The 26,252-nt window shown below is 46.6% G+C and overlaps 1 protein-coding gene across 2 annotated transcripts in view; it reads left to right on the top strand.

Moving 5' to 3' along the window:
* LOC126519716 (nischarin-like) overlaps nucleotides 1–26,252 on the top strand; it is a 187,035-nt gene that overhangs the window by 38,566 nt on the left and 122,217 nt on the right. For both annotated transcript variants that reach the window (XM_055065375.2, XM_055065374.2), the window contains exons 4-6: nucleotides 11,286–11,430; nucleotides 22,981–23,144; nucleotides 23,711–23,920. In XM_055065375.2, coding sequence (XP_054921350.1) covers nucleotides 11,286–11,430; nucleotides 22,981–23,144; nucleotides 23,711–23,920 — 519 coding nt within the window. The remainder of the gene's footprint in view (nucleotides 1–11,285; nucleotides 11,431–22,980; nucleotides 23,145–23,710; nucleotides 23,921–26,252) is intronic.

The raw sequence follows: 26,252 nt of genomic DNA, 5'->3' as shown, positions 1-26,252 counted from the left end.
GAGAAATTACAGTCACTATATTCCCGCAGTGAACTATGAACACCAGCTGTGGTGTAGTCTCTGATGATGATATAATGGAGCTGACAGAAGCCGAACTGATGGAAGGCTTGACCGAACAGAATGTCAATGTCAATGTTATCAATCAATGTCAAGTGAATTGTGCTAAGGCGTGACAGTAAGAAAATCAAGACAAAGCATCTTATACTCACTTTTGGCTCAATAATCCTGCTTGAGACAATCGAGGCAGGCTATGTAAAGCTACGTGTCAGACCCTATGCCCCAAATCCTCTTCGATGCTTTAAATGCCAGTGTTTCGGCCACAGTTCCCAGAACTGCCGAGGCCGACAGACATGTGCTAAATGTAGTGGCGTAGATCATGCGTCTGAAAATTGCGAAAGCGCTGCACACTGTGTCAACTGTGAAGGCGAGCACGCCGCATACTCACGCTCGTGCCCGTCATGGAAAAAAGAAAAAAAATTGTGACGATAAAAGTCGGAGAATATTTCATTTAAAGAAACGCGCAGGCGGGTTTCCTACCTGCCCAAGAGCAGCTTTGCCGATGTGGCGCCTCAGGGGGCAGCGCCACATCCAGCGCCACATAAACAATTAAAACTAGGAAAGCCAATTATATATACCGACTCTCTGAGCGTTGTTAAGGCGTTAGTATCGCTTAAAAAGCAAAAAACCCTGTAAATAATAATCTTTATACGCTCTTGTGCGCTGTTTATGCATGTAATCAACATGTCATTATATGCTGCGTGCCAGGGCACAGAGGCATTGAGGGTAATGTGCTCGCTGACGAAATCGCCACATCCACAGCAAGAAAAGATATTAACTGTTCCATAGCTGTCCCCGCCATAGATTTGAGACCTTTTACTCGGAAAAAATTAAGAGATTATTGGCAACGCTTGTGGGACTCGCAAACCTCTAATAAACTTCACTTAATGAGGCCACATTTAGGCACCTCCCCATCTATAGTAAAATTACGAGAGACTAATGTTGCGTTCTGTCGGCTAAGAATAGGGTACACATACAGTACACACAACTTCTTGCCGACTGGTGAGGAACCTCCTACATTTGGTAGATGTGTAAAAGACTGACGATCATCCACGTCCTCATGGAATGTAGGGAAGCAGAATGCGAGAGAAAAAAGCACTTTCCCTTGGCGTATCAACACCATATCCCATTACATCCAGCACAAATTCTCGGCTTGAACCCATTATTCGACACCACATCAGTTTTAAATTATTTAAATGACATGTTACGTAGTACGGCTTCTTACCAGAGGCTACTGCTGCATTTGTTACATTAGCATAGCACGTGTCTCCAAGCCCTTGCATTTAAGGGCCCTGTTGAGACATCAGTGCTGCGTTCACTACATGTTCTGTTTCAACATCCGCGCGTAACATGACAGTTCCATAGTTCACATCTCTGGTCATTGTCATTGTTTTAACACTTATATATTTTACGCAATCCAGAGCGACTGATTTTAGGCCTGTTTACAGCCATGCCGCATCCACCATTCGAAGTACATTTCTTCACTTCACGAACAATTCATTGAAAACCGATCACCATGTGTATGGCGCTCTTCGGTCATATCTGGCCCTTGCGCCATAAAACCCCGTACATCATCATCATCAACACCTGCTGAATTACTTGTACGAAGGAAGTAGCAGACCCGATTGTCACTGCTGCGCCCAGACGCAAAAGATGCGATGAACGCTAAGACTGCCAAAATAAAAACATTCGCTGATATGCATAGAGGTCTGTCGCGAGTGTTCGCTATAGGTGATTGTGTACTACTGCGTTCTCTGCATGGAGAAGTGGTGAACTGCTGGCCTGGAGAAGTGGCACGTTGTAAAGTCGTTTTCAACATATCTAGTGAGTGTGCGAAACAAAGTGCGGTTCATGCACGCGGACCACCTGCGACCATCGAACATACGACGTGACCCACTGGTTGAAGTGGAACTGCCACATGCTCCTCACATCACCAATACTACACAAACGACAGACCAAATCACTGAATCGCCAGGAATGACTCCACTGCGTTCTGACAATCATGGGCAGCCGGTACCCTTACAAAGGAGCACAAGGGATCGGCACCCACCCGATCGCCTAACCTATGATCATTTCTAAAATTGTGCGTGAAGAAAGTGTTGTGATGTCATCAGTCATTTTCGTGGCATATTTGTGTGCTCGCAAGCTACTGCTGGCTCCGCATCTACCGAGAGATAGTGTGTGCTTATATACGAGTCCAAGTATCACTACATGTTCTCTTCTTGTTGTCGAGTTGAGGTTGCCAACGTGCACCTCTATAATAAAGCATCTTTGAACTTGTGCCTGGTGCCAAGCTACAACAGTCTATTGATCTGCGAGTGATACGAAGTGGCATGGTGGAACTGGCAGGCAGACAGACACAGGATCGTCTCAATGACTGCGATGAGTGGACGCCCGCGGTAGATGATGATGACCCGTAGAGGACCGTGACATAGAATTACAAACGAATCATAAACTGCGATACGGGGAAGGCCGCCACTGCAGATATTGCCGCAGTTTCTGCATAGCGCGTCGGATGGTCGACACAGATGGACGACCCATCAATTGGCATTCTGGCATACTTTTATTGCATAATGGGCTGAGGAGATCGACACTAACAGCCTCAAAGGGAGAGTTAGGGAGCGATACAGGATGAAGAAGTCCGGGCGGCATAGAGTGAAATCTCGTTAAACCGTAGTTGGCCGGAGCTCGGAAAAAGTACTTACTAAACGGTATTACTGTTTACCTGAAATAGCATGAGATCGACCACCTACCTGTCAAAAACGAAACTCTAAGAGAGTGCGATGAAAGGGGAAAAAACATGCAGTATTTATTCACTTCGCGCGACAAAAGTGTTATTTTCGTTTGATGCTGCGGTGGCCTAGCAGCGACGACAGCGGCCTCAAGTTTACTGAAGCTGCGAGGCAGCTTTTCAGCCATCCCCCCTCTTCTCGGCAAACACTCGCATGGCAGATTCCTCGTTGGTGTTACGTATTTTCTGTGCACGGCAGTGCTGCAGAAGTTGCGGGGCGCCTTTTTCATTGCGGGGTGCTGTTCTTGTTGCGACGATTGCATTCATGAGGCTGACGTAACACGCAGCTTCTGCCACTGTCGAGCCTGAATCGCCCATGCTGTCGCTTTCCGTGTCGTCATCCTCATCACTGTAGCTAGCCGACACTTCGGCAACAACAGAGACAGAGACAACGATGGCAAAAAGTTGAACCTCGTAGCCGACATCTCTTCGTGGTCGCAGCAGCACTGCCGAGCAATTTCATTGCATTCCAAATGCCACACACCGATGTCAACAGCAGATTCCTGTCGCATGCCAGCACCGACTGCTTCGTGTGACGTTCGATAGCACGAACGATGTCTAATTTTTCTTCTATGCTGAACATCCGGGAGCTCTGGCATGCCGCCGAAATGTTGATGTGGCTTCACATGCGAACGCACAGGGCACTTGGAGGCCGTTGTTCTGATCTCTGAGGCTTGTTGTTCTACAGGGCCGCCTGATGGAAGCGACGCACTGCTGTGTTTGTGCAATGAAAAATGGAAGCACTATGTGTTAACCAATACGTAAGCAATAAGCTTGTATGGTTTATGCGGATACAAAACACATTATGTTCAATGGCCGCTGAGTCGGGGATTTGACTTTACTACCTTTAAAACGAAACTTCTGTTTAAGCGGGTACGGTTTAATGAGGTTTTACTGTAGTCGTGAGACGCTTGTGACATTGGCGTTGTTCGCAACCTCACACATTCTTCTGTGTTGTGTTGCATCTTGAGCCAGTAGAAACTTTGCTGGATGCAGTTAAATGTCTGGGCAAAGTGCATGTTGTCACAGGTTGCGTCGTGGTACGTGAAGCGAAGAACATGGGAACGTAGCGTGCGTGGGATGACGAGAAGCAGGCGGGCTCCTTGGCCTCAGTAATTTTTCTTGTAGTGGATGTCGTTGTGGACCACAAAACAGTTTGGGTTGGCGTGCTCAGTTGCAGAAGTGTGAACAGGGGACCTGAGCCACGGTTGTCATGTTGTGCTTTCCAGAATGTCGCAAGATCAAGGAGCGTGGCGTCGATAGTGCCAATATACTGATCAAAGTTGTCAGCGTCGCACTCAGTCGTAGGTAGAGTTAGGCACGATAGGCAGTTAGCATCTACGTGGTGGTTACCGCTTTTGTAGTGTACTACAAAGTCAAACTCGAAGCGTGGGGCCCATTGCGCAAGTTGGCCGGAGGGGTCACATAGGCCCACCAGCCAACCAAGGGAATAGTGGTCGGTGATGGCTGAGAAATGATGGCCATAGACATATGGGGCGAAACCTATGAATGGCGAAAATGACTGCCAGGCACTCCTGTTACTGTGTAGTTGCGCTCTGCCTTGCTCAATGAACGGCTTGCGTAGGCAACGACGTGTTCAGCATTGTCATGGCGTTGGACAAGCGCTGAGGCCGATTCCGCTGGCATTGGTATGAATTTCTGTTAGAGCAGAAAAATTAGTGGTGAAACACCAGCCCCCAGTGTCAGCATGAACTTTAGCTGCGTAAGTGCAGAGTCACAATCCGGTGTTCAGTGGAAAAGCACATCATTTTGCAGCAAGTCAGTCAATCGTTGCACCCTATCGGCAAAATTTGGAACAAAACGGCGGAAATGTGAGCATAGGCTCGGACAACGTAAGTCCGAGAGATTGAGGCTTCTTGAAGTTGCTGACAATGGTGACTTTCTGCGGATCCTGTGTAATGCCATTTTTGCCCACAAAGTGTCCCAGAACCAGTGTTTCACAGTCTCCAAAATGACATTTCTTGGAGTTGAATGTCAGTACAGCTTTCTCCAGACAGGTTAGAACAAGATCGAGGCGATGGTTATATTCCTCTAATGTTCGGCCAAACATCACAACATCGTCCAGGTATCATAAACTGATTTCCAATTTGATGCCCTGCAACATTTTGTCCATATATCTTTCAGACGTTGCGGAGACATTACACAACCCGAACGGCATAACACTAAATCCAAACAAACCAACTGGCGTTACAAAAGCTGTATTTTCTTTGTCAGTTGGATGCATAGGAATTTGCTGATACGCGGATCTTGAGTCTACCGATGAAAAATAAGATGCCGAATGTAAGCAATTGATAAGGTTGTCGATGCGAGGAAGTAGATAGATGTCCTTCTTGGTTATGTAGTTGAGACATTGATAGTCGACACAGAGCCTCCATGAACCGTCCTTTTTCTTAACCACGATTATAGGCGCAGCTCAGGGACTTGACGATTCATGAATAATGCCGGTGGTTAGTATCTCGCTGACTTGCTTTGAAATGGCTGTGCTTCAGCACAGAAACTTTGTAAGGCTTCCGTAGAAGAGGATACGCAGATCCAGTGTCAATCTTGTGACGAGTGTGTGAGCTCGGTACCCGAGTTCCGTGTGCCTTCTGTGAAAAATCAAATACTTTAGCGTGTCTGGCCAATAATGTAACTAAGGCTCTGTGCTTCTGCTAGGGAAGAGACTTGCTAATCATTTTTAAGTACTCTGATTCTGTAACAGAGACATCAGTAGGGTCAGACTGAGTGGTCTTTTGGGGCTCCAATGCAGTTGCCACACTCCTTATCAAACAGGGCAAGGTGCACACCCTCTGGGGGCATAACTGACTCGGCTGTACAGTTCACCACCCATAACTGTGTTTTTCTGCCAGTAAGAAATACAAGGCAGTGAGGCACAAACATGTTTTTCTTCACACAAGGCAAGGGCAACGGCTCAAACACAATGTCAAATGAACCTGTACTCGGGTCGGTTGTCGAAGCATTAGCTAGCATGCTGGACATCAACCAAGCCGGTAGAACAGAATCTCTTGCTACAGCAAGGGGGTCGCTTCGACAGGGAGGCTGCAGACCGAGAGCGGACAACAGAACTTCGCCTGCTTTGCATTGCAAAATTGCATGACACTTGCAAAAAGTTGATGCCAAGGATAATGTTGTGCGTAGAAGGAGCAAGTACTGCAAATTCTGCCTTGAAGGCCTTGCCAGTGACAAAGACACGGTGCATACACGGACTGGACACAGACGCACCGCTCACTGCGCAAAAGGTAGTAGGTTTGTCCCAATAAACTTTACAGCCAAGTCGTTCCTTGAAAACTAAACTTGTTACAGAAACAGTTGCTCCAGTCTCTATCAAAGCCAGTGTGGGAACATAGTCAACAAGCATATAAACCTTGTTTTGAAGCATTGAAACTGGTGTGTGTGCAATGCGGTACGTTCAGCGACCTCATCTCTATCGGCCGCGCAGGCTAGTTTCCTGTTGGCAGAGATGAAAGCCGCGGCCGGGGCTGTGGAGATGATGACCGTTGCTGGCATGTTGTAGGCAGCGTCAGGCTTTGCACAGAGGCAGGAGAGTCGCTATGCACGTTCTGCCGGTTCACGGGCTGCTGGGCAGTTGGATCCGAAGGCCAGTAGCCATAATTGGGCCGTTGGCTTCGCTGTGGGAATGCTGCAGATCGCTCAGAAAATGTCGTATGTGGGTGACGTCGCATAGGGCAGAACTGGGCGATGGGTCCACGAACACCGTACTGGTAGCACACAGGACATTCATGTAGTATACCAAGTCACGTTATTGTGAGTGTACTCTGCACACTGTTCCCACTCTGAAACGAATGGAGACTGTCGGTTGTAGTAGCTGTAATGGTCATGAGGTGCATAAGGCGGCTCAACGCCATTGGTAGGCCATTGGTGAGGCCATTGGTAGTGGAGCCCTCGGCCGAGGCCCATGGTTGGAGTAGCTGCACTTGTTAAAACTTGCAGCATTGATAGTTGTGGATGGTATATCACACTGCGTGTCTCTAGCTTGCACAGGAACAGAAACATGCCGATGTAGTTCCTCGCATACATTGAGACAAATGGTGGAGGAAAGATCAGCAGGTAGTGAATCATGGCATAGATCGACAATAGCGACCGTCAGGACATTGGCCAGACTTCCAAACTTCGAAGTGATGCGACATGTTTTAAGGGCCTTGAAGGTTCGACAGTGATTAATCATGTCAGCCACTGATTCCAGACTCTCCTTTCCGATGAAAAAGTGATTAGCATCCTTGGCAATACCTTTGAGAATATGGCCCACCTTGTCTTCTTCCGCCATGTTGCCGTCCACCGACTTTCACGGCTTCATTATGTCTGAAATGTACGTTCTGCAAGTCTCCCCAGTGACTTGAGCCCTCTGCGATGACTGCTCCGCAGTCATCGGATGTTTCTTCTTTGTTGCTGTGTCTCCAAAGCATTTCTTAATCTCCTCCACAAATAGTTTCCAGGTTGTCAGTGTCTTCATGGTTCTCAAACCATACCAACACAGGGAAATAAAGGAACAACCCCACTGTAGTGCAAGGACCTAATTTGACTTGATTTATGTGAACCAGAACTTTGTGAGAACTTTTGAGGGTTTTGAATTTTGTTTTGAAAAGGATGAAGAAAGAAGCAGAAGAAGGTGAGCCAAGGACAGCTTGCACGCTTGGCAGCATCAAGAAAATTGAAGAGAAAAGGAAGAAGAGAGGTGGGTGCCGAATGTGCAGGCAAGGGGCTCGTGATTTGGAAGACGCAGGACCACTGCGCTGCTCCCGGAGCTCCTGCTGCAGTACCGGAGGCGGCCCTGAGGATGCGCCTGCCTATTAGTGCAGAAATGGAGTGGCGCCTGGTGTGATGCCCTTTGGAGCAGGCCTGGCTGTTGCCTGCTCGTAGCCGCCTGTCGGAGCAGCACAAGGCTGTGCCTGGGACGAGGCCTAATTAAGGCCTAACCGAGGCCTTTGCTTTGAGGTTGCCTCTTGCTCGAGGTGGCACGTGGAGTTGTGGCAGTGAAAGCCACCCACCTGACACCCGTTCAAGTGCATTGGCCACGGTAATGCAGCCGGAGCCCATCGCCTGCCTCATCTAACCAGTGCCGTCATCGTGTCTTGGCACGCCTCCCACGATAGTTTGTACGTTGGCTCAACACCCACGAGGGTCATCGTGCCTTGGCTCGCCTCCAACTATAATCATCACGACAGTTCTACCGCCGATTATCGTCACCATCGGAACTGAACCTGTCAGACGTTTTCACTCCTTTCTTGAACACTGTGCATAGGACTTAATGTAGGCATGTCTTTGTTTTAGTAGCTCTTGCTCCGTACTGTGTTTACTGCTTGTTTTGCTTTAATCCTAACATCTTCTATAAATGTTGATTTACGTCTGTACACGCGTCTCTGACGTTCATTACCACTTGTGCACAGACATACATGACGTACAACCGTTACACCCACATTAGACAACTGACTAGCGGCATTCCAACCGTTGGATCGGCTCACCCGCTGATAGTGGCTGAGCCAATCATCCACGTCGGTGGCAGGTTTTCCTGTGAACGTCCATGGCTCCCTGTAGGGGTAAGGAGATTCCCTCATGGACGGTTGCTGGGTATCTCCGTTTGAGCTCATTTCTTGAGGTAGTAGTGCCAAGCCTGCAAGTGAATGGCTGCGACAAAGCTCGTACTGTTGGGCTTTCGTCGTTGGCAGACGGTGTCCCTCCGGTAGCACTAGGTAGTAGCTGGCTTACCCCGCACCTGCCACCACAATTGTGACAATGGATCATGTTTATTTACAAGATTAAGAAGGCAAAAGTATCGCCTGCCGTGGTTGCTCAGTGGCTATGGTGTTGGGCTGCTTAGCACGAGGTTGCGGGATCAAATCCCGGCCATGGCGGCCGCATTTCGATGGGGGGGAAATGTGAAGACACCTGTGTGCTTAGATTTAGGTGCACATTAAAGAACCTCAGGTGGTCCAAATTTTCGAAGTCGCCCACTACAGCATGCCTCGTGATAAAATTGTGGTTTTAGCATGCAAAACCCCATAATTTTTTTATGCAATGGTATTGCTCAGCAAAAGCAGTTCACAGTGCTGCACACAAGCCAGCAAAGCAGCTTCGTTCTCCTGTTCATCTAAACTCTGCTTGCACGTTTCAGTATCATATGATCCAAGTTTCGCTCACTTTTGGTGACCTGCTGTCTGACTTGTTATAAGAGATGTTTGGAAGTAACATGCGATCATGGTATTGCAGTCATTACGCGACGCATATTGTTATTTGGTCACACTAGGGGACTGATGAGGGAGACAGTCCGAAGCAGGGCTGCTTCCTGTTTAGAAGCCTTTGTGGAAATTACGGCAGCCGTTGTTTGCGGTAACATAAGGGCCAATAGCTCTGAAAGATTTGAAAGCATGAAGTCTCCTGATACCCGGCCGATGGGTTTGGTTAGGTTGATGGGCTCTCTGCAGCAAGCAACACGTGCTAGGTGAGCTTCAGCTAGGCGACTGGCCATGACTGCCTGGTGTTGAGCGATCGAGCAGTTACGAGACGCTCTCTCTATGTCCATAATTCTCTGCCAACTTCGTTCTTGACGCCTTTTATGCGGGTCCTCTCTCCTCAGATCCATCACTCTACTCCCCTTAACATTGTTTTCCGTTAGTCACTTTCACACTCTGCAACATTCACCGCTTTGGTGAGCGGCGCGGCGGCCGCTAACATTCCTATATTTCTGTTTCTGCATGGATTTCGAGGCCATTCTCCTACCTGCCTTCCCACCTATATTTTGTCGTGGTTTCTTAGCTTCCCTGGCCCAGCACCCCTCTCGCTGATATATTTTGCCGTGCGCAAATCGGCGTTCTTTTAAAGAAAAGCTTTTCTTTTTTCTCGAAAGTTTGCCTGCCGCAGGGGTGGTTCAGAGCGTGTATGTACATGGAATGAGCGTGGCAGAGAGGAAAGAAGACTAGAGAAACTCGTTTGAACCTTTGCGCCACGTCGAACATGCAAAATGCCCTCTGGAGCTTCCTGGGCATTGATCGCCACATTGGGTTCTTGGCAGCTGTAATTATCCGTGACCCCCCCGCAAAACCACTAGAAATTGCAGAGCTTACCTTTCTACTGTACCCAAGTCCAGAGGGAAGCTAAATAGAATGGTAGAGGGAGGGAGGGGCGGCAGAGAATGGATAGAACTGATGCAGTCGTGAAATTAGTGATTAACAGCCTTGCCACTCTTCCCTCGCAGTTCCCACACAAGGGATGGAGGGAAGGGATAGAGAAAAGGTGACATGAGAAGGCAAGCAAATGCTGCTGCTATAGACACGACAGTGGTTATGGGCAAACTGGATAAACTTGTTTTAGGTACGGTGACATGACAACCCCCTTCTCCCCCTTCGGACTTTCCCTTTCATCCATGTCATTCTTTCAGAGCCTACCTCCTGAAACTTTGTTCCGTGGGAAATGGGGGTGGGAGGGGTTCCGTCAGAAAATTTGTCCTGCAGTCATTGGCTGACTGTAGGTCAAAGACCTCTCCCAGTGATCTCCGATTGCCGTCATTGACTACGCTTTGCTTCTCATGGCACCCATTCTGTGACTATAATACTGTGACGTATCCACCCTACGCATTACATGTCCTCGCATACGCTGGCATGATGTGTGGAAGAAGTAGAAGACGACGAACGCGCGAGCAGTGGCTTCAGCGTGTCCCTGTGACTTGTGCCATCATGCACACTCTAGGCACACCTTTAGTAAGTCGGAACCGGGGGGCAGCCGTGCCTTCAGGGAAGTGTGCTGCTCTTGCACCCTGAAGGTCCGGCGTCGAATCCCACCCAGACTTTGAAATGTACCAAATTTTCTTTTCAAAGCTACTAATTTGCTTTGTTTACAGGAAACTCCCTGAGAAATGCAACTTCGATCCGAGCATTTGTTGACGTGTTTTTACTCTTGCCGACGTCGGCCATTTTCCGTCGCGGTGCAGTTTTGCCAAGATCAAAGCCAACATAGACACTTAAGGCTTTCACCTTAATAAACAAACACAAGTGGTACATGCATGTCTTATGCCTGTGCTCATGTGGGGCAGCCACAGCAATCACAGTAATGAAGCCAACCATTGAGTCATGTCATGACACATGCATCGGCTGGTTATCAAAACCGCAAGTGAGTCATACAAACAAATATTGTCGAGTTGTTTAGAATTAGTGTCGGAGCTTGCCAGCATTTTTTTCTAATGCTTAGAGTACTCGGACTTTCATTTATCGCAAAATAATGACATCAAAGATGTTAGTACACTGTTTAGCATCTGCACTGCAGACAGAGGACCTTAGGGAGATGGCACAAGAATGCTGCTGTTCCTTGTCCCCCATCTAGGCTTTTCCTTGCAGTTTTGAGCCGTTCAGATTATTTTGATTGCCTTGTGTCACAGTGGTGGCTGTGTTGTGTGCGTGTGGTCCAGGAGGTGCGTACTGTCGTAGCCGACTTGGCTGAGCAGCTGTTTGAGACGGGCGAGCAGACCCTGGCTGGCGACTCCCGCTTCTGCACCACCCCACTGCAGCTGCACTGCCTCACCGAGAGGCTCAAGTTGGCTGAGCCCACCTGCAGTGAGTGCTGTCACACCTTCTCAAGGCTACGCTCCGTTTCATACATGGTGTGCAACACTGCAAAGTTAGGGAGACTCCTCGCACTGCTCACATTTGCGAACCAAAAAATAGTGTCTCAGTTATGAAAGAGATCACATGTCACACAATGTGATTTAATTATTACACGGAAGGCACATGTCTGAACTTGTTTGCTACCTAAGGAACGGAGTGACGCAGTGCACTGCTTGCGATCATGACCGAAACATTGTGCTTCGCCTATGGGCAGGACAAAGTGGCGCAAATAATATGCAGTCTGACATAACTAGTGGTGTGCAGATACGAAATAGTAAATTTCAAATCAGATACAGAATCGAATCAAGAAAAAAGAAGCCAAATATCGAATTGAGTATCAGAAAATTTTTCTCTTAATCTAATGCTTGCAAATTTTGAGCAAGAAATGTGTTGCTTCACGTGCTCAAGTCTCCTAGCATTGTGTAACAAGAATCTAGCAAGCTATCAGTAACTTAGGCACACAGAAATCAAGATATGTATAGAGTAGTCTACTCTTATTAAGGCGAACACCTAATGAGTATGCCAATGCCGATTACAGCCAGCTCAGTTCTAGTATGTGAAAGTCTGGAAAATAGTTTTTTATCAATAGTATGTCTATTGAAGTTTTTTTTTTTTCCCCTCTGAAGCTAATGAATTAGTGATGTTCTATTGTACTGAACACCAATGAAATTCTCAGTTAAATAGTGGACCTGTGTATTTCAGCAATCTTTTATTGCATAGAAAGTTTTGCTTTCCAGTTTTGCTCCAAAATACAGCAGAGCTGTGCCAACTTTATGTCAGGTGGTTATCGCAAGGCCAACCTTTGTGACAGACGAAAGGACCACACATCATGTGACTCCATCATCACTCCAGGCATAGCCAGCAGTGCTGGTAAAGAGCAGATGCCACACACGACATTTCATTGTCAGGTTCAGCGTGATTTGTCACCTGTAAAAGATACTGAAATATGGTGGGTCGCGGCAAGCTCGCACAACACCTTCCGTCTGCTTGTTCATCCACCATCTGTGCAAATGCATGCTTTTAGGAATAGCAGAAATTGCAGACTCTTCTACTCCACGTTCGGTGTTTATTGTAACAGTAAAGTGAAGGACATGCACCAGGAGCGTTCAAAAGCATTCTTTGTCTTCTTTTATGTGAATCTCGAACATCTTCTCACCGGCACACTGGTTAGTTTGAAGCCTGCAAGTGGTAGAGATGCTGCACAGTCCGACATATTTTTTTTTTTCCGTCAGACTTTTTCAAGAGACATCGACTAACATAATTATGACCAGGAAATTTCTTTGATTACAGCCAGGTCCCACAAAAGTTGTGGAATTTTTTCGTCCATAATAAGTATGATGTTGCGTACTTTTGCTCCACTGCAAAAAGTGCCGTTGACGTATTGAGCTGATAGTAGCTGCAAAATATATTGTTACGTCGCAGAAGTCACATGCAAATATGTATTTACAATATTTACAAGAGAGACAACGATGCATAAGCAAGATGGCTGTCGAGACTGATTCCACCTCTACACGTCAAATCGTCTTCTTCTGACTGGCGCCACTCTTGGTTGCGCTGTAACAACCCCGCCTGTAAAGGCGTCGTCGCGGTGCTTGCTATAAGAGAGGTGAACTCGCGGCAAAGTAATGCTTCAGCTGTGACACATGCACAACATCCGTGGGGACACGTTAGTCCAGCGGAGCGATCTCGTCGTTCACATCGCCAAGCTGATGCAGTATTGTGTAGGGGCCTGTGTAGCGAGGCAGCAGCTTGTCAGACAAGCCAACGTAGCAACATGGCGTCCAGTCCGTAGGAAGACAACGGAGCCAGGAGGAAAATCGAACGTCCCGATGTTGCCTGTCGTACCGGGTCTTCTGCGCGACCTTAGGCTGAGTGAGCTGGGAGTCAGCAATCTGGCATGCTGTATGAGCTCGGGTGAAGATGTCTTGAGCGTATTCAGTGGGAGTGTTCGTCGACAAATGAAGCTGGGAGTGTTCGTCGACAAATGAAGCAGCGTGTCAAAGGGCAAAAATGGGTGGCGGCTGAACAGAAGGTAGAAGGTTGAAAAGCCAGTGATCTCGTGGCGGGACGAATTATAGGCGAAGGTCACAAAGAATAACATGCGGTCCCAATCACTGTGGTTGTCGGAAATTTACATAGACGGCATTCCTGTCAACGTGCGATTGAGCCGCTCCATCAGTTTGTTTGTCTGTGGGTGGTAGGCAGTGGAAAGCTTGTGCTTGGCAGAACAGGAGCGAAATAGGTCTTCAACTACTCAGGACAAGAAGGTGCAGCTGCGCTCAGTGAAGAGCTGCCAGGGTGCGCCGTGGTGGAGGAGGATGTCTGTAAAAGGAAATCTGCCACCTCAGTTGCACAGCTTGTGCGCAAAGCTCGCATAATCGCGTACTGGGTCGTGTAATCAGTTGCGACAACGACCCACTTATTGCCAGATTTCGATGTTCGAAGAGGGCCGAGAGGATCAAGGCTGACGCAAAAGAATGGTTCTGAGAGCACATCAATGAGGTGAAGGCGTGTAGCGGCCAGCACAGCAGGTTCTTTTGTGGCGCTGACAGAGCACACAGGCTGCAACGTAGCAATTCACAGAGCGTTAAAGGCCTGGCCAGTAGAATCGGCACCGTACGCATTCATAAGTTTGCGAAATGCTGACGTGGCCTGCAGTAGGGGCGTCATGCGACTGCTCAAAAACTGATGTCCGGAGCTGGCATTGTACAACGAGTAAACGTATTGGTACTTCATGGCGTAAGCTGTAACTATAGAGAATGTCGTCGCGGAGCACTAACATACGCAGCATGGGCTCTGAATGTCCAGAATTGAGACGATCGATGATAACACGTAAGCAGTCGTCATGCCGTTGTCCAGTGCGGATGTCGTGCAGATGACCCAGACACAAGAGTTGGTGTCATGCACATCATATTCAGGGCAGTCGACATGACAGTCGGCAGTTGACAGTCGGCATCCTTGTGCAAACAGCCCAGCTTGTATAAAACAGCAAAGTAATATTCTTGGAGCCGTAGTGCCCATCTACCCAATCGTCCAGTGGGGTTTTTAAGCGAGGAGAGCCAGCACAAGGCGTGGTGATCTGTAACCACGAAAAATGTGCGGCCGTACAAGTAGGGGCAGAATTTGGCGACTGCCCAAACTAAAGCCAGGCACTCCTGTTCAGGAACTGAAAAATTCCTCTCGGCGGGTGACGGGAGGCAGCTGGCGTATGCAATTACGTGCTCTGTGTTATGCTGCCATTGAACAAGTACAGCCTCAATTCCATGGCCACTGGCATTCATGTGAAGTTCCGTGACGGCAGATGGATCACAATGAGCCAGCAATGGGGGAGCCGTTTGCAAGTGAACGAGGGCAGAGAAGGCTTTGGTCTGAGCAAGGCCCCGTGTGAAAGCAACATCCTTCTTAAGTCGATGAGTAGGCGAGCGGTTTTGGCGAAATTTTTGATAAAACGGCGAAATATGAGTGTAGCCCAACAAAGCTTCTACGTCTGCGGCGGAAGACTGAACAGGAAAGTTCAGGGCAGCGTAAACCTTGTCAGGGTTCTGTTGAACGCCAGCGGCACTGATGAGATGTCCAAGAACGGTAATTTGGCGATGTCCAAAGTGGCACTTCGATGAGTTCAACTGCAGGCCGGCACGTTGGAAAATGGCAAGAATAGCTGATAGACCGTTAGCTGACACGACAGCCATGTTGTAGTTATCTCTCTTGTAAATATTGTAAATATATCTTTATATGCGACATCTGCAACGTAATAATATTCTATGCACCATCTCTTCCAGAAGACATCGAGACAAGCTTTTTTTTTTTTTTGTCTCCATCGTCTCTTTACTTCATTCTTTTGTAGAATTTGGCTCCTTCTCCGTAGTACTGTTGTCAGGAATGGACATTAACCTTTGGTTGATCAGAAAATGAGCTGGTGTAAGTGGTAGCTCTTCCAGCTGAGTCGATAATGTTGTCAATGGGTGCGAGTTTACCAGCGATTCAACTCTGTCAGTACAATCTGTAATTCAACAAAGTTCAGAAAAGTTGTCTTAAAGATTTTCGTAGCACTACCTTGACTGTGTGTATGAGTAGTTCCTAGAAACCGCACCACCATGGTGAACGTTCCGCTATAAACTTCCACTTAATTTTATGTTCTCTGAAGTATTGTAGCACACGTTCGTCTCGAACTGGCTCCCTGATTTCTTTTAGTTCTTTTGATGCTCTTTTGAATGTGAGACAGTTGTCGGAATACTGTCCTGCAGAGAGACTTTGTCTTGCTGTGAACCGTCTGAATGAAACTAAAGAGTCTGTCGTACTGAAGCGGGATGCAAGTTCGAGGTGAATTGCCTGTACAACAGCACAAGTAAAGATAACAATATATTCTGGCATTGGGCTGGAAGTAGTTGCACGGTAGTACATTGGACTTGCAAAGTGTAAGCCTGCAGTGGAAAATGGTTTGCATTCTGTCAGTCTATCCTTGGGTAGAGGTGCAAACGGTTCACTCATTGGTTCAGCTGCAAGTCTTCTGCATACACTGCAATGACCAATAATTTTTTTCACCATTTGTCAACCTCTAATAATCCAGTGGTTCTGTCTTAATTGAGTTAGTGGGTCTAGAATTGCAGTATGTAGAAGGCGTCGGTGTTTTCTTTTTATGACTTGTTTCGTGAATTCTTGCTCTACCAGAAGAACAATAGGATGCTTCTTGTCGTTCGGGAATTCTGAACTCTTCTGCCCACTCTGATCAAGTTGTTTTCATCTTTGTAAAGAGCAACTTTCGTTGCGGTTGTATTAGATCGCCTTCGCAGGGGCATCTTCGCCAAACGCAATTTCTTTGCTCTTTCTGTCTCAATCATTAACAGTGGCCCTGTTATCCTTGCTTCCGAAATCCAAGCAGTGATGTTCATACTTTTGGTAAGATTTTTAATGCAGGAGAGGTCGAGCAAGGAGATGTATTCTTGGTTGTCACCTGTAATATTCTTGTTTCTTCTCCAGTTTTCTCAGGAGCCTTGAAAATTTCAATTGGCCAAAACAAGGCTTTCTTAATCAGCCACTCAGATCCATTCCACCAAAGTGTGCTTTCTTGAAGACTCTTGTAGGTCTGCTGGGATGTGTTCTGATGGGCACTATAACCATTGACCTGGTAAACTCGGGGCTTGTATTTCCTTTACCCTGTTTGATACGAAAGGCTCCCATTTATCAAAGTAAGTTTATCCACCCAAGTACGGCCATTGGGTCAGACCACAAGTGCGTTTCATAGTCTGTCGATGTGCCTCTATGCACAGTCTGCATGAGTCGTGCTGCCATAAGAGCTCCCAATGGTTCTAATTGCCAAAGCGTTAACCTCTTCAGTGGTGCCACTCTTGATTTCACGATTACCAGTCTTGTCGTTACTTCTGAATTCTCTGCCTCTGTTCATGCATAAACTGTGGCTAGCTCCATATACTAATGTGCTGGCATCTGGCAAAAAAACAAAAAAAAAAAAAAACATGGAAGATGGGCTTGCACGATAGTTCTGCAGCATTGATTATACTTGCGACACGTATCATGTTCAAAAGACAAAGATCTTTGCACCATCTTCCCCAAGAGCCACAAATTTCAACTGGAAGGTGGTCATCCGAATGCAGCTTTTTCTTCCACAACTGTTGGAAAATTAATTTGGCTTTCACTGTGAATCGAAAAAGAAAGCTGTATGGGTCATACTGAGCTGCTGTCTTTAAGACATTCCTTTTTGTTGTTGCCATGGGTGCCACGAGTCGCATAATTTTGGAAGTGTGAAACCTGTACAGATCGTCTTCAGGGAACCATAGAATTCCTAGTATTTTCTTCGTTTTAGGAACTGTTAACCAAATATCCTCATTAATGTTTGTTTCTCTTTCTTCGCTGAGATGCTGCCTACTTGTGGAATTTGTTGTCCATTTACGCAGACACATTCCCACTTCATTGATGACTTTGATGCATTATTGCAGATCAGTGAAGCTGTCTCCATCGTTCCTGCTCTTGACACAAGGTTGTCGACATAAAACTAGTGCTCTAGTCATCTCGTCATCTCTTGATCTTCTCCCTTTGTATTCTCAAAGTGGGGATGAAGTGTGGCACTAAGATGAAACGGGCTTGATGCAGCTGCGAGTGGTACCCGACTCATCCTCCAAATAAATGACATGGCACTTCTGCTTCAAGGGACTTTCGTACCAAAAATACCAAAGTGCATTGCGGTCAACTTCAGCAAGATGAATTTGCAAAAAAGCCTTCTCAATGTCAGCTGTAACTGCCATGTTGCAGGTTCAGAACTTTAAAGGGAGCTTGATGACCGATGTATTCAAACTTGGTCCCCGCATGCAAAAACATCATTTGAAGACAGTCTGTCAGGGCTGCTCGAAGAGGTGTTGAGCACAGTCCGCGACTTTGTTGTTTCTCTTTTGTTGTTGATAACTGCCCTGTGTGGTAAGTAGTAAACAGGTCCGGTACCTTCATTAATGGGTACTTGTACCACAGTCATTTTCTTGATATTCTCGTATTGCTTTGTCATATTGTGTAAACTTTCTTCTTGAGAAGTCTTCGTGTCAGCTTAACAAATTCGTCCTTCGCTTTCTTTATATTGCTGTCTAGTTGATCAGCATTGTCCTTCCAAGGAAAGTGAACTTCATAACTCCTGTCAGTTTTCTTCACAATTCTTTTAAATTCTTGGGTAACTATATCTGATGTGGTAGTACCCTTTTCAGGTAGTATTCCCATGTGCTCCACATCCCAAAACGCTTCGAGGTGTTTTGAAATGTCTTCACCAAGACAGCAGGTTCGCACAACGACCTTCATTATGGTGGTGGTGTAAGTTTTTCTTGCACTTTCAAAGCTTTTGACAGGACCCTTCAAAGTCCAACCAAACAGTATTTCTATGGCAGTCAGTCTATTATTTAGTCCTGATTTTTCCAGTATCAACCCTCCAATAGTAGTCAGTTGCAATAAGAACACCCATCTTGTCATTGTTGTCGTTCATGTGGGCATCATCTACGAGTTGAAGACTGGTGCCTATTTCACGAAGCATTGAGTCGGGGAGGTGGAATGATGTGCTGTTTACAAATATTAGGGACTTCTAGGGCCTTCATTCGGATCTGCTTTCCGTCACATTGGCTCTTTAAATAAGGTTACACATGTCGCAGCAACTTGGGAGAGGACATAACTTCGCCAAATGAAGACAAGGTCGTGCTCTCTTTTCCTGACATTTGGCATTGAAGTGTTCTTACCAAGTTTTCGGTGACGAAGGTATGTTGACTTCCTGCATCCATAAGACAAACCTGGCACTGATTACATGAGCTTCAAGCCCAAACTTTGGCTGTTTGCAGCAAGATCGCCTTATCAATTTTGAGAAGTGCGCTTTCGACTTGCACATCTTTCACTGCTTTCTGCTCTATTCTGAGACTTTCTCAGAATTCTCACTACTCTGAGACTTTTTGGAGTAAGGCTCGCAAAGAAACACGAAATATCTCCCTAGACAAAAGTCACAATGCAAGAACCTTGCGTTTTTGCACTCTCTTGTGAGGTGATATTTCTTGAAGCACCGAGAGCAACATCCACTTTGTTTAAGTTTTTCTTTCTTCTCTTGTAGGGACATCTCTTTGTCAAACTTGGTAAAGGAATGTTGATGTTACTCGGAAAAGGCAAGCTTCCTTATGACGTTCAAAGGTTGTTATTAACACAGCAGCTGAGGCTCCACGGTGTGGAGTAAATTCAGTCTTGTTTGCCTTGAATTTCTGGCCTGAAAATCTCGTAGCAATTTGGAAAGCTTCTTGTCTGCTTGTCACTTCCCTCTTCAAAAAACATAAGCTCAGGAAAACTGCTACTTTCGTCTACGTTGTTGGACTTGTTTTGGCAATAGCGAAACACAGTCTCCAGTGGTAGACACCTTTCTACAGCAACCTTCAAAAGGGTGCTGTACTCTTCCTGCTTTACACATAGGGCCTCGGGACCTCAAACATTCTTGAATATTTCATCATAAAGAAGTCTCAAAGAAATCACGCCGTCAGCTGAAACCACAGGCTTTAACTGAAGCAGTTCACTTGTGTAATCATTCACGGCAACTTCCTTGCTTCCAAAACATTCTTTGAGCATGTCTACAGCAATTTCATAATTGCTCTCTGTCAGTGATAGGCCAGTTACGTTGTCCTCTGCCTTTCCACCACGGTAGCTCTTCAAATATAGTAGAACCTTGTTGTGATGTTTGCGTTACGTACATTTTCCCAGCGCCAAGCATCATGGAGGAGAAAGGTAGGCGGAGGCGCGCTGCGTTGACCTCTTCTTCTAGAGGTTTCGTTTGTGATATGGATGTGTACCGGGTTCGTCTCGTGATAGCATCGTCCTCACACAGGATACGCTGTGTGTATGAGTGAAAGCGTGACAGTGAGCTGACGATGACGGCTCAATCTCGCATGCGCAAAGGAGCATAAAGGGGAGAGGAGGAAGCGCACTGTCTTCCGTCATGCGCATGGCACCGGAGGAGGGTGTTGTACATTGGCCGCGTGCGGTCTTGCGGGCTTTATATGTCGAACGCGATCTGCTTTAGGGGCACAGTCTAGGTGGGCCGATGGCTCATAGCTTTGCGTTCTCACCGCTCAGTTTGTATTGAAGTGATAGACAGTGCGAAGGTAACTTCGCTCACTGCTGCTGCTGCGATTCCTCATGCCAGCGTTTTGGCAGCGAGCGTCTGTGGTCATCGAGTGTGATGTGTTCATGTTTGCATGTACGCGCTTACACCATGCTTGTCGTTTTGTTAGTAAGCGAATGTTTACAAGGGGACGTTCTACTCTGGCGGCTGCTCCGTATGGCACGGCCCCATGATCCCTGTCTTGCATACGATCTGCGATGCGGACAATCTAGGCGCACCAAGGTCCAAATGCTTTGTATGTGCTATAGCACCTTTACACTTGCGCGTCACTCGCATTGACGAAGTGAAACGTCACTGTGTTTCCTCCTCTTGTTTTTGCCTCCGTCTATGGGCGATGTGCACTGCAGGCCTCCAGTATGGTGCCTCCACTTGCGCGCCCTTGGGTGCAGCGCATCGAGGCACCCCAGCCTCCAGGATCAGTAGCAGTGGTGGTCACTCCGAATGTTCGTCTTAACCGAAGAGCACGTTTGAGTCGGTTCGTCTTAAGCGGTCTTTTTTTTGCATTGAGTCTATGGAAAACCAAACAAATATTCCCATCTTGTTCGTTATATGTGAGAATTCAGCTAGACTGAGTTCGTCTTAACAAGAGTTCACTGTACTTAAATACATCAACACTGGACATATGCTCAATTTTTGTGTATAGAACACTCGTACTGATCCCAAAAGAGCACCAGCTTTGAACACTTTCATTGAATTTGTTGATCTGCAGTTTTTGAAGCTTCATAGTAGCTCGAAATTCTCTGTTCTGTCCACAAGTTTTGCATTCACTGCTTAGCCCAAGCGCTTGAGTATCGCTTATTGATTTTTGCATTTCTTCTATGTGTCTGATAAATTTAGACTTTGCCAAACATATAGATAAGTAGTAGAGGCCCATGCTTTCGAGTTCTGATTTAAATGGCTCGTCCTCTACCAATTGTTCAGTTGTGCTATCTAATTCTCATAGAGCTCCCTCTTTCATTAGTAGAATGTTCAAGTTCTCTTGCAGCTTACCAACAGTCGTTGAGCAGATGAGATTAGCAAGGTGAGGTCGTTGTTGACTTTTGTCACGCCGGCCTACAGTGCACTCCGCTTCCTCTTACGGTGATCCATTCTTGCATAGGCTCGTGGCGGTATTTGCAGTGAGCACAGATTGTAGGCCTAGTTGCCGTTCCAGGCTCAGATAGTAGTGGTAGAAGGTGCCAAGTATGGACATTAGTGGATGTAGCTGAGCCAATCTTCGTGAGGGCAGCTTCTTCAGAGGTCCCCTTCAGTCATGTCGTCGTTGTTGGAAGTAATGTTTTCAGCACCATACTTTTAGAGAAGACAAAAGTCGCAGATCCTTCTGCTCCTCGTTCGGTGTTTATTGTAGCATAAAGTGAATAAGGGCATGTGCCAGGAGCGTTAACGAGTATTCTTTGTCTTCTTTTGTGTGAATCTCCAACACATGCAACCGGAACATGACACTCTCATGCCCGCCATATAAATCCAAAGCTAGTCGTGTGATGGGTTGCTTGAAGCTACAAAAAGAGACGTCTGTTAATGTTTGCTGGGCCTGAGTCGGCAAAACAAATGAAGAAAGTTGGCTGTTGCTTTGTTCATTCTATTGCTTGATGTGCTTTCTCTACTTCCACTAGATAACAGTACAGTACTCAAATACCTTTAGTGTTTTTGAAGACAAGGTCTTTTTTGAAGATAAGGTGTGTTGATATCAACCACTTTTGTGCCATCAAATTAGTCTATATAAGGCCTTTGACAACGAAAAAGTCATCAAAATGAAGTTTGGAATGAAATAGACATGCACCAAGAGCTATACACGAAACAGTAATAATGTACAATTAGCGAAAAAAGACCGAAATGACACTCGGATGCGCTCATTCAGACTGCGCGCACTTAAAACCGGAACCAGAATTGTGGCTATACATACTCAACAAAACGTGTGGGCTGATCCTGGAGATAGTGCAGTCTAAAAATGTGGGCCATTGCAGAAGGTAGTGCAGCCTACAAAGTAACGTCAAGGTTAAGTAAAGGCTCTATTGTAAGGTGGTACTAAAGCAGGGCGTGGTTGCACAGAAGTAACTGAGACGACTCAACAGCGATAGACATCGGAGAAAGAAAGACAGTTTTCTGGGTGAGCCTCTCTTCCCTCTCGAATAACAGAGGTGTGACCGGTAGTATAGAAAATATGGTGTCACGGTATACATTGCGACTACTACATCCTGAAATAAAATGTTAAAGCGTCATCATTCATTCATCATCAGCCAATTTTATGTTCACTGCAGGACGAAGGCCTCTCCCTGCAATCTCCAATTACCCCTGTCCTGCGCCAACCGATTCCAACTAGTCCATGCTATCACCGAAAATGAGCATATTTCTAGTGGTAAGAAAAACGTAAATTGGTGAAAAGGCCACTAACGGCTAACATGAAGTCAGTTTGGACGGATAAAGTAATCCTTAAAAACTGAACTGTATTTCTGTTCATTCATGGTAACAATACATTGATTATTAGAAGAGAAAATTAAGGTGAGAGTTCAATTTCTTGAATTTTGCTCCGAAACCTTGGCACTTTTATGTCAACGTGACATAACGGAGTGGTATTTTTTTGCAGTTTGGCTCTTGTTCCGTAAAAGTGCTTGCCAAGTTTGATCTTTGGCTCTTTTTCAATGCAATGCAGTCAGTCTTTTATCGATAAATTAATGAGGCACGAGCTGGCGCGGGAAGGCGCCCTCAACACCGGCATTCTTCTTTTTCTTTTCTGGCTCGCCAAGTTTTTCACAGTTCTTGGCAGTGCAGAAGCATAATTTACTAATGCAACTGAAATAATTTTATTCTCCTTATCCCTTTAGAACTGCATGTTTGAGGTAAGGATGTTTCTGGTGCAGGTTCAGAGGACAAGCGGCGAGACCTGGCCCATGTGCTGGACTTTGTGTCCCAGCTGCGGCACCTCGATGTGGTGGCTGAGCCAGGCTGCCTGGGCGCCAGCAGTGTGCGCCCCAGCTGCCTGCCATTCGACCTGTCCCCTTTTCGGAGCCTCCGTACACTCCGGGTGAGCTTCCGAAATGGCATCCCTTTTATAACAAGAGCGCAGCAGGACACGAACCAGCAAGCACAATGTTTGTGTTGCTAGGCGGGAGAGGTGCAGTTCCTCGGTGTTGTTGGCATGTGATGGCAGCCAAGACCCTGGAGGCATGCCATGCGCTGTCAACATAATTTCAAGCAATAACAAATTCAAAACGGCTTAAATACGTTGCCAAGCAAACACTTTGCAGTACTGTTTGCTTGGAAACCAGCTGCATAGCATTTACACATTGAACTTTCATGTAATTACTCAGGAGTCCAGATAAGATATTTTTTGCTTGCGTTTTGGTCCTGTGAAATCCGAAAGAATAGGGTTTTATTGCATTATTATTGCACGTTGTGTTGAGAGCCACAGTACCAACAAACACCACTGGCATTCAGAATTACCCGGAATAGTGGCGGGGTGTTGAGAACCACCAGTGACTGTCGTGGCAGTGGAAACCAGGCGTGCTGCAAGTGTGGCAAGATTGTTACAGTGTAAGGAAGCCCCATGGCTGCCTCTTGATTCTAAAAGGATGTGCTTGAACGCTGCAGCTACAAGGTTGCGAGGTGCGTGGCCAGCTGTCGGGGCTGGAGGTGTTGCGGCCACATTTGCGGGAGTTGGCTGTCGAAAGTGCACTGTCGCCCATGGCGGACTTGTCATGCATGCTGGTTGCCGGAGACATCTGGCAAGCAGCAGCGTGGCCCCAGGTACAGAGGGCGCGCTTCAACCGCAACGGCCTCCACACGATTGACCTCAGCGTGGTGAGTTCAAGGGGCTTTGCTCAAGTAAATGGCCAAGTGAGGCTGGTCGACAGTGCATGTCTTATTGCTGTAGAAGTGGGCAAGGGCACAAGCCCACCAAATGCCAACTTTTCAAGCATCTGCCATTTCTCTGGCATTGTAGTGGAGAATGGCCATGCTGCTGACATCACAGACGTCAAGGCTAACTGGTGCATTGACTTGTAGCACGGTGGTGAGCCAGCTGCCCCCTGCTCTGCTGCAGTGGCAAATTATTCATATGCACCAACACTCGAATTTTTCGTCGTTTACAAATTGCAACTCATCCTACGAATTTACAAATGTTGTCAAGTTAAAAAAAAATTATTCTGTTCAAAAAAATATTTTAAGAAGTGTTGAAAGATAGGGTGGCTCAAGGTTGCCAAGTGTACCTACAAGAAATGAAAGGGTGATGATACCTGTGCCGCCCTCTTGTGGCAGCATAAGACGCCACATGCCACAGGGTAATTAGCTTTGAAAAAGTTTATTCAGACCGTGCTGACAGTAAAGTTGCTGAAAAAAAGTCACTGTAATCTAAAAGCAGTGTGTTGCATATCATTTACAAGTTTGCTGCCGCTGGTGTCTGTGTCTAAAAATTAAACCTTGTCACTGAAGTATGCATGTAGTGGTCTCATTACAAACCTTTTAAAAGTACAGTCAAGCCTCCATATAACGAAATTCTCAATATAACGAAGTATTTCACTTTTCATAACATCTTGTCCATATAACGCCACATATTTGGTACCTCAATATAATGAAGTGTGTTCGTATGCGATTTCAATACTATAACAATATTTCACTGCTGCCACAAAGGAATGCCAAGACAATAAATGGAAACTTCCGCAGACACAGATGGTCAAATGATTGAATTACAAGGGGCTTCTTGCAAGTGCACCTCTCAAATGGTGTGCCGCAGGACAAGAGCAACCGCTGAAGTGGACCCACATCATATTCCGTATATAGTCCAAGTGCGACAAGATCCTATCACGCTCCACGCACTAAGGCTTTAGGTGCAAGTGAAAGTGTGCGAGGGGTAGAAAAGAAGGATGGCTTCATGAGTGACTCCTTCCCGCGCGAGCAGAGGTAAAGAGAGGGAGGGAAGCAAGCTCGCGGTAGTGTATCAAGCGCGCTTGATGGGGCGGAGTGGGTGGAGTGGGGGTAAGTTGGTGCACGTCTCGATTGCTGGTGTGCATTTCGGTCGTGGCTGCGCATGGTTTAAGCATGGCTGAGTGCATACGCAGCCACACACCCTGCTTTAAAGGTAATCTGCCACATGTGTTAAGTGGGGGCATCATGCCAACATGGTATGGCACCATGTAAGCGGTCTTCCCATGCGTTTAGTATTGGAGGTTGCATAATCCGGAGTTTCGGTGACCCGTTAGAATGAGAGGCAGACGAAGCATTCGTTTTCCACTCCCGGTGCTTTTCCTGATGTGCCGTCCCAGTGCGGGCGATGCTAACAGTCGTGGGAGCAGAGTGCACATGAAAGTGAGGCTGGCTTCACTTAGTTTGTACCACCGATGCGAAGATATCGTTGACAAGCGTGGCATGAAGCCATATCATTCGTCGCCAACTCCCAAATTTATCAAAATGACAAATTTTCTCATTCAAATTAGCTTTTTTAATTGCCTGATAATTAGAATTCTGCAGCCCCTTTCCGTGTAAGAAAAACCGGTCAGTGACCGTACTTATTTGCATAAAAGGTCGAATTTCAATGCAAAGAGATTTCAATATAACGAAGCGAATTGCTGATTTCACCGGCTTTGTTATATTGAGGTTTAACTGTATTTGCTATTTCTTGCCTTCTTCCCCCTATTGTCCAGTGTGCAAGAATTTTATAAATAGTGATGTTCAGAGGTCGGCAGCTATTTCTCTGGCAGTGCATGGCTGTCCTTGGGGCAAGGTTTCGACTGCTGGATGGCTGGACGGCCAGGTTGGGCAGTTCGTCTCGGTGGCACGAGGACTGCATCGCTGCAGTAAGCAGTGGCCAGCGGTACACCACCAGCACAGATGACTGGAGCAAGTCGTGAATATTTGGGGCTGCCGTCCCAGAGGAGCGGCGCTAAGCCTGGTGCTGATGAATAACTTGCTGCGCACAATGGGACAAAGTGAGGCACAAATGGACAACAGCACTTGCTGTGTCATGAACCAACTAGTCAGTACTCGCTTTGTCAGTTTGGGCTGGCCTGTACTGCAACCAGCTCAAAGCACACTCCATGAGGCCATCTGCTGCCTTGGCCAACTATGTTGGGTTAGCAAACTGGTTGCCCTCCGCTAAGACTCTGAGCTGTGTCTGCATCTGATGGAACATATGGTT

The sequence above is a fragment of the Dermacentor andersoni genome, chromosome 10 (assembly GCF_023375885.2).
Source record: "Dermacentor andersoni chromosome 10, qqDerAnde1_hic_scaffold, whole genome shotgun sequence".
NCBI classification, from domain to species: domain Eukaryota; kingdom Metazoa; phylum Arthropoda; class Arachnida; order Ixodida; family Ixodidae; genus Dermacentor; species Dermacentor andersoni.
This window is presented reverse-complemented; position numbering and strand designations above follow the sequence as displayed.